The sequence below is a fragment of the Castor canadensis genome, chromosome 8 (genome assembly GCF_047511655.1).
Source record: "Castor canadensis chromosome 8, mCasCan1.hap1v2, whole genome shotgun sequence".
In the NCBI taxonomy this organism is placed as follows: Eukaryota; Metazoa; Chordata; class Mammalia; order Rodentia; family Castoridae; genus Castor; species Castor canadensis.
In genome coordinates this window covers 140,543,225-140,560,595 of record NC_133393.1, presented here as the reverse complement: position 1 = coordinate 140,560,595, position 17,371 = coordinate 140,543,225, and the positions used below count along the sequence as shown (strand labels likewise).

Sequence of the window (17,371 nt, the reverse complement as noted above, 5' to 3'; positions counted from 1 at the left end):
TTCTCCTGCCAGGGAACAGTCTCGGGGACCTACAGACATAACAAAACCACCTACTCTATTTGCCTGCAAGCAGGCCAATATACTCTTTTGATCTACAGTGCTCCCCAAACGATGAATGGCTAGAAGTCAGGAGCCGTTACAAGAAAGGCCACATAATTCAAAGGGTCCAGATCACCAATCCAAAACAGCCAGTGTCAATACAATTTGATGTGTGTGGGGCCTTAGAATGTGACGAGTCACCTCACCCATATGCAGTAAGTGAGAGAGCACTAGTGGGAACCAGCTATCACAGTCCATGTGGAGGCCCATCTTGGGAACAGGAGTTCAGGTTCAATGATAGTATATGTGTGAGATAACTGAGACTTAGGAATGTGCCCTACCTTGCCCCAGCTGGAAATGTGTCTCCTGAACCACCTGGGAAAGTAAAGATAAGACATCACTCCTTCAAAAGGGTATTACTACCTCAGGGTGTCACATAGGGGCCTGTAATCCTGATAATTTAATCATCCTTGATCCAGAAGATCCTAAGTGGAAAAATGACCAGCAGATTGCCATATATATCTACAGGCAGGGCAAAGACCCGGGGACTATATTATACTTTAGAAGAATTACAGTCTCCATAAAGCCTCCTCCCACAGGGTTTTTCCACCCCTTCTATGAAGAAGGGTTGTCCCCATCTCCACTACTACTAGAAATCTGTTTCTAGAACTAGCAGAAGCTATAGCTCAATCTTTAAAAATCACTTCCTGCTATGTATGTGGGGGAACTAGCATGGGGGATCAATGGCCCTGGAGGCTAGAGAGTTGGATCCCCATGAGCCCTATAATGAGACAAAATACCCCCAACTGGCCACTGGGGTTTGGCTTCTCAAATCCTCAATTATTGGAAAGAACTGTCTTGCCCAATGGAGAGAACAATTTAACATTTCCATTGGAAGCCTGACATGCCTGGACCAAAGATTCTATAATGTAACCACCTGGAAAACCCAATGGTGGGGATCCCCAAACCATACTGGGCCAAATGCCCACCCCTTGTCCAATTTCTCTCATCTCTGCCAGGCCTGGACAAAGTCAATGCAGACATTGAGTGGCGAGCCCTACGTGGACTGTACTGGATATGTGGGAAAACAGCCTGCACTGTACTTCCCCTGAACTGGTCAGGATCTTGTGTGTTGGGGTAAATCCATCCATCCTTCTTCCTGCTCCCACTTGCCAGAGGGAAACTCTTAGGAGCTCCAGTACACAAAAACTGGGAAGGCCAAAGAAAACAACGTGCCTTACAAATTGGCAACTGGAAGGATGACAAATGGCCCCCTGAGCATACAATCCATTTTTATCGTCCAGCCACTTGGGCACAGGATGGGTCTTGGGGGTACTGCACTCCCATCTGTACCTCGAACTGTATCATCAGCTTACAGACTGTTGTTGAAATTATAACTAATAAGACTTACAGTCTTATTAGTTATATTACAGGCTCTTACAGAGCCCTCAATTTATTGGCTAAGCAAAATACTAAAATGCCCTTGGCTTTAGCCTATTTGCTTGCTTCTGAGGGAGGAGTTTGTGGAAAACTTAACCTAAGCAACTGCTGCTTACAGATTGATGATGAAGGAAAGGTCATAGAAGAAATCACAGACTGAATAAGAAAAATCACCCACGTCCCATCCAGACTTGGAAAGGCTGGAACTCTGGAGAATTATTTGGAGGATGGTTTTCAACTTTTGGGGGATTCAGAACCCTCATAAGTGTTATGTTTTTGATTTTAGGGGCTTACCTGGCTTTGCCCTGCCTGGCACCCTGATTGTAAGGCCAGTTTCCAGCCTCACTGAGCCCACAGTTGATAGAAAAACAGCCTCCCATGTAATGATGCTATGGAAATATAAACCCCTAAATACAGATGATGCTCTTTGACCCTAGGTGGGTCTGAGCATCAAAGCGGGGGGAATAATGTAGCAGGGAGGAGAGCTAGAAGAGAAACAGACAGGCTGTGTTCTGATAAAGTAGCAGGGGAGAGGGATGGCATAGCAGAGAGATAAAACCCAAAGAATCCAAACGTGAAGAAGGTCACGGAGCAGTAGGGGTAGAGGGGCACTTAGCACTAGGGTGAAGTAGCCTATAGAATTGCATGTTACCGTAGATAGTTTAAACTTCGTTTTTTAAATTTTATTTCCTCTGTAACCTGCTTTCAAGGGTCCATAAGGTGAGACTCCTTTGTTCTCGGGGCTCAGCCTTTGGACACAAGTCTGCTGAGTCTGTGCTGGCACAGAGTCCTGTGTCTCTCTTTGAGTTTCCCATAATACCAGTACTGCAAAAAAGCAAAAACAAAACAAAACAAAATTAGAGAAATGTGTGGTGGTACATGCCTGTAATCCCAGCATTTGGGGGGTTGAGGGCCAAAAGATTGCAAGTTTTAGGCCAGCCTGAGCTACACAGTAAGATTCTGTCTGAAACAAAACAAGTAATCTGGTACCTATGGCTCACACCTGTAATCTTATCTACGCAAGAGGCAAAGATCAGGAGGATAAGAGTTCAAAGTCAGCCCAGGCAAATAGTTTGAGAGACCCTATCTTGAAAATACACAACCCAAAAAAGGGTTAGTGGAGTGACTCATGTGGTAGAGTGCCTGCCTAGCAAGTGTGAGACCCTGAGTTCTGCCAAAAAAAAGTCCTTGAAAAGAGTTTATATATAAATTTGCTTTAGAAATTATTTAAACATAAGTAACTTATTTAATTTAGCTATGATTTCTCATTTATTCCAAATGAGAAAATAATAGCAACAACAATTAGTACACTTCCAGTACCTACAATGTGCCACATACTGTTCTGTTTTCCAGTTAATTCTTTTAACAACCTATGACATTAAGGATTTAATTATCCACATTTAACATATGGTATTCAAAGGGTGAGGAAAATGAAGCCCAGGGAGCTTGAATAACTTACTAGAAGTCACTCAGTAAACAGTAAACTCAGGATTTGGTCACAGGCAATTTGGCGTCACAGTTCATGTTTCCATGCTCTTGCCAGTCTACAATTTATTTTCTCTTTATTCTTTATTCATTTATTCATATGTGCATACATTGTTTGGGTCATTTCTCCCCCCCGGCCCCCGCCCTTCCTTCTCCCTCCCGCCCCCCCTCACTCCTGCCCTCTTCTCCAATTTTGTTGAAGAGTAGACATAAGCAATACTAAAAAAGACAAAGCATTTTTGCTAGTTGAGATAAGGATAGCTATACAGAGAGATTCCTAGCATTGCTTCCATGCACATGTATATTACAACCCGATTTAATTCATCTCTACCAGACCTCTTCACTATTTCCCGGTCACCTTCCTATAGTGACCTCTGTTGTTTTAAGGTTATAGTATTAGTTCCTCTACAGTGGGCACATCAAACACTTTCAAGTTTTGGGTTTCCTACCTATCCCTATATCTCCCGTATGTGTTCTCCCCTTGTCATGTGACCCAAGCCCAACAACATTGCTGCATTTGCCCTAGATCTAAAGTCTGCATATGAGGGAGAACATACGATTTTTGACTTTCTGAGCAAAAATTTTCTCACTCAGGATGATGTTCTCCAGTTCCATCCATTTACTTGTGAGTGGTTCTTCTTCATAGCTGAGTAAAATTCCACTGTGTATAGACACCACATTTTCTTAATCCTTTTGTCAATAGCGGGGCATCTTGGCTGTTTCCATAACTTGGCTATTGTGAATAGTGCTGCAATAAACTCCAGGTGCCTCTGGAGTAACCTGTGTCACATTCCTTTGGGTATATCCCCAGGAGTGGGATTGCTGGGTCATATGGCAGATCTATGTTTAGATTTTTAAGAAGCCTCCATATTGTTTTCCAGAGTGGTTGTACTAGTTTACATTCCCACCAGCAGTGTACTAGGGTTCCTTTTTCCCCACGTCCTCGCCAACATTTGTTGTTAGTGGTGTTTTTGATGATAGCTATTCTAACAGGAATGAGGTGGAATCTTAGGGTGGTTTTGATTTGCATTTCCTTTATTGCTAGAGATGGTGAGCATTTTTTCATGTGTTTTTTGGCCATTTGAATTTCTTCTTTTGAGAAAGTTCTGTTAGTTCAGTTGCCCACTTCTTTATTGGTTTATTGATTTGGAGGGAGTTTGGCTTTTTGAGCTCCCTGTATGTTCTGGTTATCAGACCTTTGTCTGATGTACAGCTAACAAATATTTTCTCCTGCTCTGTGGGTCTCTTCAGTTTAGAGACCATTTCTTTTGTTGTGCAGAAGCTTTTTAATTTTATGTAGTTCCATTTGTCCATCCTTTCTCTTAGTTGCTGAGCTGCTTGTGTTCTACTGAGGAGGTCATTGCCTATACCTATTGCTTCCAGAATACTCCCTGCTCTTTCCTGTATATACCTATTGCTTCCAGAGTATTCCCTGATCTTTCCTGTACTAACTTCAGAGTTTTGTGTCTGATATTAAGGCCCTTGATCCATTTTGAGTTGATACTAGTACAGAGTAATAAACATGGATCTAGTTTCAGTTTTTTGCAGGCAGATGACCACTTTTCCCAGCAACATTTGTTGAAGAGGCTGTCTTTTCTCCATCGTATGTTTTTGGAGCCTTTGTCAAAAATAAGGTGGGCATAGCTGTGTGGATTTATATCTGGGTCCTCTGTTCTGTTCCACTGGTCTTCATAATGCTGGTTTTATTGCTATTGCTTTGTAATATAGTTTGAAGTGACACCTCCAGCATTGCTCTACAATTTATTTTGCAACGTGAAGATATTTTTATGAATCATATGTAACAGTTAATGAAGTTGACATAATGTGATTTCTTTATATCTAACTCAGAATGAATTTATCTTTGTATTTTAGAGCAATACTATTTTTCAATGCCCCAAATATTTTCCTAGGCTCCAACTATTTCACTAACCCTACTCCCTGAGCCTCTCCTGCTGTGAGAGCTACAGCAGAAAATTGACCTTCTCTCAGGTGATGCTTAAGCCTGATCCTCTTTGTCTCTGCTCTCTTTTACCAAACTTGCTGAATTTCTGTCCTTGACATATCCTGCAGATCTTTAGGCTTTGTCAACTTTCAGTATCTGTGATGCTTAATTTTAATGTGTTAACTTGACTAGCCTAAGGAACGCCCAGGTAGCTGGTAAAACATTTATGGGTGCCTGTGAAGTTCAGTAAAGAGGATCTGCCTTTACCGCTGTGGGTGGGCATCATCCAGTCCACTGAGGGCCTGGATAGAACAATAAAAGAAGAGGAAATGATAAGCTCTTGCTCTTTCTTCTTGAGCCAGAACTTCCATCTCCTTTCCTCAGGCATTGGAGCTCCTGATTCTTAGGCTTTTGGAATCAAAGTGAATTATACTATTGAATTTTCTGGTTCCTAGCCGGCTGATGATATATTGTGGGCCTTCTTGGCTTCCATACTTGTGTGAGCCAATTTCCATGATAAATCATCTTAGTTATCTCTCCTTATATGCTATTGTCTCTGTTATTCTAGAGATCCTAGCTGGTATGACAACCCTCCCAATTGTTTCTCTCTGCCCCCAGTATAGTCACAGCCCATCTTCTTTTTTTCACACTGCAAAAACAGTTTTATTCTACCAAAACTTATACAAAATAATGTCATTTGCACATGAAGTCAAAAACTGAGAAAAGACTGTCCAGAAAGAATCCATAGTATAAACAAGACCATGCTGTTAAGTGTCCCCAAATTTAGGAGAAAGAACAAAGGTAAATGAAGCCGGAAGGTGGCTGGTAATCTGGTTGTAATACCAGGCTTTGTTTACAGGGCTGTTGAGTTAATATTTAATTTTTAGTCAATTGGGACATGCTCCCCTCTTTTTCTGACAGTTTCAAAAACCCTGCCAAGGTGTTTACAATGTAAAAGATAAGTAGAAATGTGGAATTCTGTCCATTCCCAGATATTGCATGTCAATCTTTGGAACAGACTTCCAAGAACATCTTCTTGAATGGACCCCAGTCCATTTTGACCTCTGATTCTCCCTTGAGAGACTGGTGCTATCTGTTTGCCCCTAGGGGATAAGCTTTGGCTTTCCCAGTACCCCTCAGCTCACAGGATTGACTGGCCACCCTTTGGTAAGAATTGACAGGATCTGCACTAGGGAAATTCCATTAGATGGATAGGGCAGTCCTCATCTCCAACTCTCTTCCTAACCCTGACCTTATCAATTTAGTCTATGCCCTGAGGACTATGAAAGATTCTACCCAATGGAATTCTTGGATCTAACTTCTGTGCAGTGACCAAATGGGTGTGTCAATAGCTTAGCTAATGGGCAATGGAAGAAATAAAAAAGACCTCCCCACAATCTGCCCATGAATCCCTTCAGTACTGGAGGCAGGTGGCTCCCTCAGCAATTCAGCTGTTTTATTGTGTGTCTTATGTACCACTTGAGGCTGTTATTTGCATTATTTTCAACATCACTTAACCTGCTCTAAACATTTTCATTTGGGAGGAAGAAACATAGTATAATTTACCCTGGTCTCTCACCTAGTAAGGAGGGCTGCTAGCCAAGAACCCTCCCTAAAGATAGCTGAATACAGGATAAGCATGCATTCAAAGCTTGGTTTAATGAGAATCCCATAATGTATCAAGAACCAAAATGATAAGCATAGAGTGACTCAAAGATCAAAAGGGCAGACTTTGAACTTCTAAATCAATTTTCCTCTAAAAACGTATGTATAAAAATATTTACTGATAGTAAGCCTGAAGAATTCTGGTTTTGTGGTCTCATCTCTAAACATCCAGTCATCTCCATCCTTCCTTAAGAAGTAAGCAAAGTGCCCCTTACTGAATTGTCTTTATCAGTCCCTGCTCCACTTCTGTGTCCTTGGAGGGGTCTCTGGAATTCTAGAGCTGGTCTGTTCAATCCTATCCAGTTTAGGAAACTGAGAAACAGCCAAAGGCAAATAAGACTTAGAGCCAGAAACACAACCTGATATCACTGCTAGGAAAAATAGATGAAAATGAAGTCATACTGTATTGTAGCCTGTGAATATTGATGTTTCTATTTGCATAATTCAAATTAAAAGATGGCTGGTACACAAATGAAGTTTTTCTATGGATGTCGTGACATGAGATACTGAAGGAGTGTGCTAGGCCAGGGTTCATATCGTATGGTGGAAGTGGGTGGGGACCCTGAAGTTGTGCAGTGCATCGCTCGTGCCCTGGGGGACTGTAAGACAGAGGTCCTTAACACCTCACCAATCCTGAGTAAGGTCCTGGGAGAGAGATGAGTGGTCCTTTCCACTGCAGTCTCTCTCTAATCTAGTTAACATCACATAGCCAAACTAATCTTCCTGAAAGCATAGTTCTTATTGAGTTATTACCTTTTAAAAATCATGAAAATAACCCCCATTTATTGTGTGTTTATTATGTCTCGGGCACTCTGCTGAATGTTGCATGAATGTTTTCTCATTTCAGTCAGATAATGACCTTATGAATTAGGTGTTGTTTCCCTTATTTAAAAAACTTGAAAATAAGCTTAATTTAAGAAAAGAAGCCAACCAGGTGCTGGCTATTGGGAGGCTGGGATCTGGAGATAGAGGTTTGAGCCCAGACTGGGCAAAAAAGTTTGTAAGACCCCATCTCGATGGGAAAAAGCTGGGCATGGCGGCAGGCATCTATCATCCCAGCAATGGCAGGAAGCATAAAATAGGAGGATTGTGTCCAAGTCGGCCGGGACAAAAAAGCAAGACCCTATCTCCAAACTAACAAGAGCAAAAAGGGGTGTAGTTCAAGTGTTATGGGAATCTTGAACAGAGACACAGGACACCAAGGCTTTTCAGGAAGCAATATATATTAGTGTGCCAGCAGTGGCTCAACAGATTCACATCCAGAGGCTGAGCCAAAAGGGTCTCACTTTACATACTCTTGCAAGCATGTTACAGGAGCAAGAAGCAAGTTTTAACCCATATATGACTGCATGTAACTCTGTTGGCTCCTTCACCCCCAGTGCTATGTGACCTTCTTCACGTTTAGATTTTTTTAAGTTTTATCTTCCTGCTATGCCATCCCCTCCCTGCTGCTACATTATCCACACTTGCTTGCTTGTTTGTTTGTTTTTTCCCTCCTCCCTGCTACATTATTCCCCTCTCTGATGCTTAGACCCACTAGGGACAAGGGGCATCATCTTGATTTAGGGGTTTGTATTTCCATAGCATCATTACATGGGTGGCTGTTTTTCTCTCTATAGTGGCCTTTATAATGGTCCTGATGGACTGCAATACCAAGGGAACCAGGCAGGGTAACATCAAACATATCCCAAGACAAGACCAGGCCACCCACTTTCCATGATGAATGTAGCCTGCATTGTTCTCTTTACTCTGGGACTTTCAGTATAGCTTACAGGCAACCTAGCAAACCTGGGAGCATATGAGTTGATATAACACCTGACCTGTTGGAGGGTACATGATACAAAGTATGGCTGTGTGGAGGTCCCAACAACGGCTCTCCTATAACATTCAATACATGGGGGAAACCTTGCAAGGGCCAACCCAAAAGGGAAGAGTCCAAGTGCGTAGAAGAGAGCAGGGATGCATCCCATGTTTGAGCTTCCGCCATGCATAGACTAGTCAGCTTTGGCAGTGAGTAGAGCAGGGCTGTTGTCTGTTGTTCATGGTCCCCTGTTATCTCCTGGGAAGCAGGGTCCTGCTGAGGAAGGGAGCAGGCATTCCAGAGAGTGATCTTGCATGGTGAGGCTGGGTCAGGGATGCACTCCCACTCGGGAGAGGCTAGCTTTGATCCAGGGAGCAATTTTTGCTACTTTAACTGCAGTGGGGATAGACAAAAGAATAACAAAAGAGCCCCTCTAGTGGGTTTTTAATGGTTGGACATTTTATTGTTTTACCCAGACAGTATCTTTTGGTTTCTTTTTTTTACTGAGTAGAATTACCATGGCAACAATATATTATCAGTATATATGTCCAAGAAAATGCATTGTTTAAAAAAAATTTAAACCACCATCTTTAAGTATCTAAGGACACATTTAGAGCCAGTAAAAATAGTCATTTTGTCTCTATCTAAGTAAAAGACACTATCTAAAAAATATGAGTTTGTGTCTGGAAGGGCTTTAATGCCAGATAACCACACATGTATAAGAACCATTTCCTCAATCCTCTAAACCTTGGTTATTTTTGAGAGGTCTGGCATGAGTGACTCCATGTGAGCTTTAACAGCATTCCCCTCTTTGTCTCCAAACTGCTTGTCTCTGAGCAGTCTGTTCTGAACATTTGTCTTCCATCCAAGTACTAATCAGGCCCAGCCTTGCTTAGCTTCCAAGACCAGACAAGATTGGGAATATTTAGGGTGGTATGGCCACAGACTGAAGATCTTTCTCGATTGGTCATTTTCTTCCCTCATCATGAGGATTTATTCTTTCCTGGATTTTGTTTGTTTGGTTGGTTTTGGTCCCACATCAGGGTGTGGGGGGGAAGTAATGAGGAGTTCAGGTGGGAGTCAGTGCCAATTAGACCCTTTCGGCCAAATTTAAGCAACAAAGAGGCTTAGAAGAAGTGGCTCTTAGGAAGTGGGCTTCTAGAAAAGGAAAATACAAAACAATATCCAACAAAAGCAGATGTCTAAAAAGCTAACCTGGTTGACACATAAGTAGTTATTAGAGTCATTTTTTTATGGACTTGATTGTAAATGCCCCAGAAGGATCAGAACTGTAATGACAAACACTTAAAAGAGTCATGGTTAAATTCTGATGGACAGTTGTCAGTACCATTAACTTTTTGTTACCGTGTTTATCTAAATTTTGTATTTTAGAAGGCTTGATATACTTGAAAGTTATAAATATATTTAGTATACAGGAACCAGAAACAGCATCACAGCTCTATAGAGGTTATACATACATATTAATTTAGTTGTTGCTCTTGAAGTAAAACCTTAGATTTTCTCATCAGATGGGGGGAGGGGAGAACAGTGTCAGTGACCCCAAACAGCCCAGTCACAGACACATATAGGGTAACAACTGCATTAGAATCACTCAAGACAACAGTTGTTTAACCATGAAAGCATCTAGAAAATTTTACATAAACCAACTCTTAAATGAACTTTCATTTAGTTATGACTCAGTTACCTCAGCAGTCAAAACCCTGACAAAAATCACCAGAGAACACAGGTAAATATTTATGGGTACTAAGTGTGGAGTTAGGAAACCTAATGGCCAAGAACCATGGCTCAGATGTTGATAAGAGATCACAGCCCAGATTGTTGACATTAACATATGGCTCATGACATACAGCAGGATCCCTCCAACCTGTAGTCAATGGAGCCCACCTAAAATAACAGCCCCAATCTGGCCATCCCAGGCCAAAAATTCCCTCTGCCTGACATGTGGAAGGAGTAGGACTAACATCTCCACTCTGTTGACTCCAATAAAAGCTGGATGTCTTGACCTCCCATGTAGTGCTCCTTTTTGAGTTTTTTTTTTTATTATTCTATCTGGAGGGTGTACTTTGGCTTTTTTTTTTTTTTTTACTTTGCTTTACATAAGTAAATCTGTCTCAACCCTCATATCAGTGCAGCAGCGCTCCCTGTGCTCAGCTGCCTCTTGCCTCTCTATGTTTTAATAAACTCTTGTTGTCTTGATAAATTTTGTGGATTAACCTGTAGCACCAAAAAATCCTGACAGTTATCTTGACAAAACAAAAACCATTTTTAAGACAGTTTTTTTTGTAAATGTTATCAAGAACAATATAATATTTTTAGGATAGCCTTGTTGTCATGAGCTTGGAGAATTAAGTTTTAGTTTAACATCAGTATTTAAAATTTTGACCTTCCAAAACCTTTAATGTAGCTGGATTTTAGTCAACTCAATCACGTAAATAAGCATTTATAAGCCCTATCTTTTTTTTTTAATAGTTCAAAATATTGTTTATTTAATAATGAAAAACAAATCCAAATTCTGAATAAAAATATTCTAGTATATTAAAATTATATAGAGAATTCTTAAAATATACAACATATACAGTAGCCAAATCCTAGAGAAGTTCATGCAGAAAATTCTACAATTAGTGACTTGGGTATCTCAATAACTCTGCAGTTTCTTCAAACATTTTTTTCATCCTTTCCATTTTCTGGATTGTTGTTTCCTCTGAGATCTCTTTTAAACCACAGTAATTAATGGTTGAGGCTCTAGGAGTGGAATCTGATGATATAACCAGAGGAGGGAAAAATTCTTGTTGGCCCCTCCACATTGCTTTTGCTATCAAAGGGCAGAAGATCCACATCACTAGTAGAAGAGCATTCTTCACTTGCTGCATGAAATGCAACATAGTCATTCTTTTTTGACAAAAGCATTTCTGTCTCAAGAAGAGTGACACGACTCAGAAGATTAGTCCAGGTCTTTTCATCTACCACAACTTTCCCTTTCATTGCTTCTTCCACACAGCATAGCCTTTGCTCCATACTAGTCAAGCGCTATCTTTTTATAACAACTTACTCTGTACCTTTATGACAACTTACTTTGTATTCCCTGGGGAAGCTTGTCTTTAGCCTTTTCTTTAAAAGTATTTTTTAACCTCTTATTTTTAAAAATCATATCCTTAATTCCATATATATATATATATGTTACTTGTTGAAAATAACTAATAAAACCTTTTAACTTAGAGCCTTATATTTTCTATAAAAAAAAACCAGAAAGAAAGTAACCTTAAAATCACTTTTTGTATAAATACAATTTATAGACAGTCCATTTGTTAATAGACCCACGTATTGTAAGAGAGAATTAAATCCCTGATTTTATTACAACAGAATGAAACAGGTTAAGGTCATTTTTTAACTACCCAAATTTTAAAATTCCTGTTGCAGGCTGTGCGCCGCCCCCCTGCCCTTTTCTTTCTTTCTTTTTTTTCCTCCTCTGGTCTGAGCCAGAGTGTTAACCCCTGAATGCCTGCATCCTAGTGAGACCTGATCGAAATAAGTTTGAAAACTGGTTTTCTTAAAAGTAGCAGTAGAACAAAGTAACAATTTTTTACATTGACTCTATCATAAGAACCATCCTCAAGATGCTTACATATTCATATGTAAAAAGCTTAAGCAATTTATAACAGAAATCTTTAAAAACAAACACCTTGGTTTTTTGTTACCTTGAATATCACATTAACCTTATAACAGCAGTTTAAGAACCATTTTGAAGATGCTTACACACACACACACACACACACACACACACACACAAGTTTTATAAATTAAGCATGCCAGAAAAAAATGTCACCTTAAGCATCCATAAGATGAGCTGGAATTCTAGGAGCAAATTAAATGTTCAATGCTTTAAGCAAATTCACACACACACACACACACACAATTAGAGTGTGTGCTCAAAAAAAAAAAACTTTTAAATTATACCCGGGGACTATCCAATGGAATGGTGAATGATGCCTCTCTTCTCAGTTCCAAAGTCTCCCTCTTTGGAACTGAATTTTTGTTACCCATCCCTTAACCTCAGTTGTGGCTATTTCCCGGGAAAAGCTCAACACACCCCCTCCCCCAGTACTGGAGGTTTATTTGCATTTTACCCAAAGTGCTTTCTTTTTACTTGTGTTGCTCCCCATCCTGGTCTATCTTGCTGGTGAGAAAACCCAGAAGATGCTCAATCTCCCTAATTCCTGGAGGAATTTTGCCCTGCTCCCTAAACTTGAGAGACCTGATTTTATCCCAGATAGGGTTACTAGGGGGTCTCTGAGAGGTGATCAGTCTCCCCTTCTGCCTCCTAAAGGTAGGCCTATTGTTTGAATTTGGGTCCTTATCAGTCTCCCAATTGGTTCCTGTGCCTTCTCCAGGTTCCTTTGTGCAATGGAGACTTGCTCTCTGGTGCACCAGGAGAGGCAAGTCCCTCCTTTGGATCAACAGTTCCGCTGGTGCCTGGTGGGATGCTCTCCCAATGAGTCAGGGATGCTGAGTTCCCAGTGACAAGGAGGTGAAGTCTCTGAGTCCCAGACGAGCCCCCGGTAACGTTATGGGAATCTTGAACAGAGATATGGGACACCAAGGCATTTCGGGAAGCAATATTTATTAGCATGCTAGCAGTGGCTCAGTGGATTCACATCCAAAGGCTGAGCCCTGAGAACAAAGGGGCCTTACCTTATATATCCTTGCAAGCAGGTTACAGAAGCAAGCAGCAAGGTTTAACCCATACATGGTTGCATGCAACCTCTGGGGGCTACTTCACCCCCAGTGCTATGTCACCTTCTTCACATTTAGATTTTTTAAGTTTTATCTCCCTGCTATACCATCCCCTCCCCCTTGCTACATTATCAGAACACAGACTTGCTTGTTTCTTTCTTTTTTTTTCTAGCCCTCCTCTCTGCTACACAGCAGTGGAGCACCTGCCTAGCAAGTGTGAAGCCCTGAGTTCAAATCCCAACACTGAAGAAAAGACAAATCCAGAAGTTACACAGTGAAAAGGTAGGCCAAGTCTCAAATACAGAGCTTCCTCTCAGTCTCACTTCAGGTAGATCTAGTCTGGCCTCAATCTCTCTTGCAAAAAATCTTACCTATTCAAAGGATCTGTGTAGAAATTTCTCAAAAAGATATACAGATGGCCAATTAACACATTCAATATCATTAGTCATGAGAAAAATGCAGATCAAAACCACAAGGAGATACCACTTCACAGGATGACTATAATAATAAAAAAAAAAACAGATGAGGCCTGAAGGAGTGACTCAAGTCCTGCCTAGCAAGTGTGAGGCCCTTAGTTCAAACTCACAAAAAAACAAAACAAACAAAAAAACCCACAGATGGTAACAAACATAGCCCAGCATGTGGAGAAACTGGAACACTCACACATTGCTGGTGGGAATTTAAAATGGCAAAACTGGTTTGACAAATAGTTTGAGTGCCTTGAATGTTAACATAGGAGTCTAGCAATTGCACTCCTAAGTATATACTCAAGACAAATGAATGCACACAAAACACACAGTACATTAATGTTCAAAGTCACATTTTCATATAACCAAAAATATGGAAATGATGCAAACATCTATGAACTAATAAACCAAATTTGGTCTATCCATACAATGGGATATTATTTGGCAATAATAATAGTAATGAACAAGTGCTGATAACATGCTACAACACTGCATGTTGAAAACATCAAAAGAAGCCAGTCACATCACAGTTGACTACACATTGCATATGAAATGTCCAGAATAGGCCAATCCATAGAGATAAGAAGTAGATTACTGATTGCCTAAGACTTTGGGATAGGAGGAAGATGAGAATTTACTGCTAATGGGCACTGAGTTTCTTTGGGGTGGGGGAGTAAGATGCTCTAAAATTGATTATGGTGATGGTTGTACAACTTTGTGCACATGCTAAAACAATTAACTGTACTATGGCCTGTAAATTATCTCAAGCTATTTTGTTGTGTTAAGATGAGCTCTAGCCGGGCATCAGTGGCTCATGCCTATAATCCTAGCTACTCAGGAGGCAGAGATCAGGAGGATCCTGGTTCGAAGCCAACCCCAGGGAAACAGTTTATGAGACCTTATCTTGAAAAACCCTTCACAAAAAAGGGCTGGTAGGGTGGCTCCAGGTGAAGGCCCTGAGTTCAAGCCCCAGTACCACAAAAGAAAAAAAAAAAAGAGCTCTAGAGAGTCACAGACACATGGAATCAGGACTCTGAAAGCTCTTTGGCTTCTGTCTCTCCCTTTGTCTATGGCTGATTCCATTTTCCTACAGCAGTCTGGTCTTATCCTCTGGTCTTCCATCTGGGGCTCCCACTTCAAAAGACTCCCTAGTCTTTACTTGGACTCAGTGAAGCTCTGGGATTGGCCTGGCTGGAGTCAGGCATGCATTTCTGGTTAGCAGCAAGATCACTTAGCACAAACATGACCACCAGGATGCACCTTTGTCTACCTGAGTGGTGCAGAGGAGGAAATTCTGTAAAATAGTATTGTTTGGTCCTGTAGTTATCCACACACAGGGCTGGAAGTCACTATGCATTCATGGATGCTGGAAGGAGCCTTTTCTTTTAACAGATTTGGAAGAATTAAAAGGATAAATTAGAATAAAAGATGATACCATTCTATAAGATTTGTATAAGGCTTACTTGGTACCAGCATTGCTTTAAACATGATGTCACGACAATTCATGAGGTAGGATTATTACTACACCATTTTACTGATAGAAACTGAGACTCTTACAAGCTGTCAACACCGTGCTGGATGCTAGTGTTGAGGATACAAAGGAAGCAAAAACACCGCCTCAGAGGAGTGTGCAATCCACTTGTAGAGACAAATCACATGTATGCGAAACAGAACGACCTAGGACCATATGTTACCTAATTCTGGATGGCATGCAAAGCTCAAGTGCTAAAAGAGTTCAGGGAAGAAAAGGCACAGTTCATTAATTCATTTCTTTATCCATTTTTTTGTTTTGTTTTGGTGGTATTAGGCTTTGAACTCAGGACTTCACACTTGCTTAGGCAGGTACTCTACCACTTGAGCCACTCCGCTAGCCTGGATCTATTTATTTATTGTGGTCATACTGAACTCTAGCCATATATTAGAACCATTCCTGCTAAGTTAGGGGTAGCAGGATGAAAGTGACATGAATACACCTAGAGGGAGTAGGACTTACTGAGAGGAGTGGCTCTGATGAGCTCTGTGTTCGGGAGTAGAGAGTATCATAGTGTCTTAGTCATTTGGCTTGCTATAGCAAAACACCATAACAGAATTTTATTTCTTACAGTTCTGGAGGCTGGGAAGTCCAGGATCAAGGCACTGGCAGATTTGGTGTCTCATGGGAGCCCATTTATTGAATCATAGATGCTACCTTCTTGCTATGTCCTCGCGTGGTGGAAGGAGAAAGGCAGCTCTCTGGGATCCCTTTTATAAGGGCACTGACCCCATTCATGAGGACTGAGTCACCTCTTACAGGTTCATCTCCTGATACCATCACCACACACAGTGACAATACCTGCACATGTGCCTGCAGCATCCTCTCGCTGATGTATTGTGCATTCCTTTAGAATACAGGGTCAAAAAACTACAGATCGTGGGCCAAATATGGCCCACTGCCTATTTTGGTAAATAAAGTTTTATTTATTTATTTATTGTTTGTTTGCTGTTTAAAAGACAAGGTCTTGCTTTGTTGTCCAGGCTGACCTTGAACTCCTGGGTTCAAACTATCTTCCCACCTTAGTTTTCTAAGTAGCTGAGACTATAGGTGTGCATCACCGTCCCTGGCTTAATAAAGTTTTATGGGAACATAGCCACACATTTCCCTTTAAGTGTTTCTCAACTACTTTCATGCTGCAACTGCAAAGTTGAGTGATTCAAAGGAGATCATGTGACCTATAAAGCTTAAAATATTTGCTATCTGACCCTGTATACAAGACATTTGAAATAGCACAGGGTATGTCTTGTTTCTCTTTGTACTTCAGTCTCTGACAACATGCATGCTTACTAAGCAGAACCAAAAGGAAAGTTATCATATACAATGAGATTTTGGGAAGATTTCTGGAACCTTTAAAATGGTTTCCCTTTTGTCACTTCATTACTCCCATCACCATCAGTTCAGAAGAAAAGAGGAAAGGAAGCTGAATTATTGGGGGCTTTTGGGGACATGACAGAGACCTGGAACTGAAAAGCAACCCCAGATCTTAGTTGGTGGTGGATCCTTTTGTGCTTCCTCACATCCAGCAGGAAGGCATGGCAGGGATGGGGACAAAGTTTAAGAGTCTGTAGGCAGGGCACAGACATGGCTGGGGAATACAGGTTAACTTGAAAGACAAAATAGTTCTATTATGTAAAAATTATGTCCTTCATTGGGATTTATTTAATTTTCTTTAGGGGCATCTTTAATTTTGTTTACTGGTTTACCTTTACCAACCAGCTTCTTCTAACTGCCACCTATAGACCCTTCCACCCGGCAAGAGCAGAATGCATATCCTTTTCAAGGGTACTTTTGTCAAGACAGACCACATTCCGGGCCATAAAACAAATCTTAACAACTATAACAGAGTTCAAGTCCTTCCACATACTTCTCTGAACACAATGGGAATTAATTATTGATCAATATCAACATTTGGAAGCAAAACAAAATGGCTTTAAATAATCCTCAGATCAAAGACTAAGGGAAATGAAGAAGTATTCTGAGTGAAATAAAAATGTAACATATCAAAATCTGTGAGCTACTGCTAGAGGCAGAATTTTCTTTCTTTTTTTATTTTATTTTATCATTTCTATATTTACTCACATGTGTATCCATTGTTTGGGTCACCCCTCCTCCAAAGGCAGAATTTAGAGCAATTAAAAACTTACAACAGAAAAGAATAAAAGCTTGAAATCTGTAACCTTTGTTCCCTTTTTTGTATTTTAGGGGTTTTGTTGTTGTGGTTGATTGTTGTTTTTTGAGACAGATCT

The 17,371-nt window shown here is 40.7% G+C and overlaps 1 protein-coding gene across 1 annotated transcript in view; it reads right to left on the bottom strand.

Moving 5' to 3' along the window:
* Positions 1 to 2,140: 2,140 nt before the first annotated feature.
* Hcfc2 (host cell factor C2) overlaps positions 2,141 to 17,371 on the bottom strand; it is a 93,166-nt gene continuing 77,935 nt past the window's right edge. Inside the window, exon 16 of the mRNA XM_020152449.2 lies at positions 2,141 to 2,304. Coding sequence (XP_020008038.2) covers positions 2,156 to 2,304 — 149 coding nt within the window. The 3' untranslated portion in view covers positions 2,141 to 2,155. The remainder of the gene's footprint in view (positions 2,305 to 17,371) is intronic.